Here is an 887-nt window from a genome sequence, read left to right as displayed (position 1 = left end):
TCACAACGCGTGCTCCTCGATCATCACCTAGCCTGGGAGTCTGGGACACAACCAACACGTAGCTGACCTCTGGACGTCGCACTTTTGGTACCCGTCCTAACCAAATACATACCTTCTGTATGCTCACATTTCCTTGACCCGTTTCTGTATATTAACACGGGACATCACATGGAGTTGGAACCAGCAGCGGTGAGCTCGGCATCGACAAATTCTGTGATCCTCTCGAGGAGCAGGTCGAAGTCGTCCTGGGACTTGATGAGGCTTATCCTCGTGTACCGGCTGCTGGCATCGTTCCAGACGCCGGACCGTGTGATTATCTTGGCCTTGAGCAGCACGTCGGAGCAGTCACTGTCTTCCTCCCTCTCACACTTGACCCACGCATAAGCTGCATGCCAACCGAATCAAACATCAACCATAGTTTCAAAATCTGAACGTGTTTCAGCAAGTCGATGCGTCACCTGGGGATGGCTCCCTGATCTTGTCGAAGTAGGTGCAGTACTGGGGAGGGATGTTCTGCAGCGAGATCCGGCGGGAGTGCGACACGACGGCGCTAAGCTTGCGCCATTTGGCCGTCATCACGTCGTGCCCGAAGGCGAAGATGTCCTCCTTGCCGTGCAGGTTGGCCAGTATGGTCTTGAAGATGGCAAGCATCCGGAGCTGGGTGTCGCGGGACGCGCCCATGGTGTTCTGCATAATGTAGTCATTGACCCTCTTGGCCACCTTCTCGTCCCTTATCAGCGCCCACCTGCGCAGTGCAACACATTATATGTGTGTGCAGTATGTCTATTGTTTTCCGCGTGGGTGCGTGTGCGTACCCGAATCGACTGCTGGCATGGCCGGAGAGCTTGGAGGTGGTGAAGAGCATGACGTCCGCGTCGGAGGGCGCG

At 55.7% G+C, this 887-nt stretch overlaps 1 protein-coding gene across 1 annotated transcript; it reads right to left on the bottom strand.

Annotated features, from left to right (window-relative positions):
• Nucleotides 1-159: 159 nt before the first annotated feature.
• Nucleotides 160-881, bottom strand: LOC119268608 (tryptophan aminotransferase-related protein 3-like). The gene is made up of 3 exons (XM_037550274.1): nucleotides 816-881; nucleotides 459-745; nucleotides 160-385 (listed from the first exon to the last, which is right to left on the bottom strand). Exons 1-3 carry the CDS (start codon nucleotides 863-865, stop codon nucleotides 165-167), a joined length of 558 nt encoding a protein of 185 aa, XP_037406171.1. The 5' UTR covers nucleotides 866-881; the 3' UTR covers nucleotides 160-164.
• Between the last annotated feature and the right edge of the window lie 6 nt (nucleotides 882-887).

The sequence above is a fragment of the Triticum dicoccoides genome, chromosome 3A (assembly GCF_002162155.2).
Source record: "Triticum dicoccoides isolate Atlit2015 ecotype Zavitan chromosome 3A, WEW_v2.0, whole genome shotgun sequence".
NCBI lineage: Eukaryota > Viridiplantae > Streptophyta > Magnoliopsida > Poales > Poaceae > Triticum > Triticum dicoccoides.
Note: the sequence above shows the minus strand (reverse complement) of the source record. Positions and strands in the feature narration are given on the sequence as shown.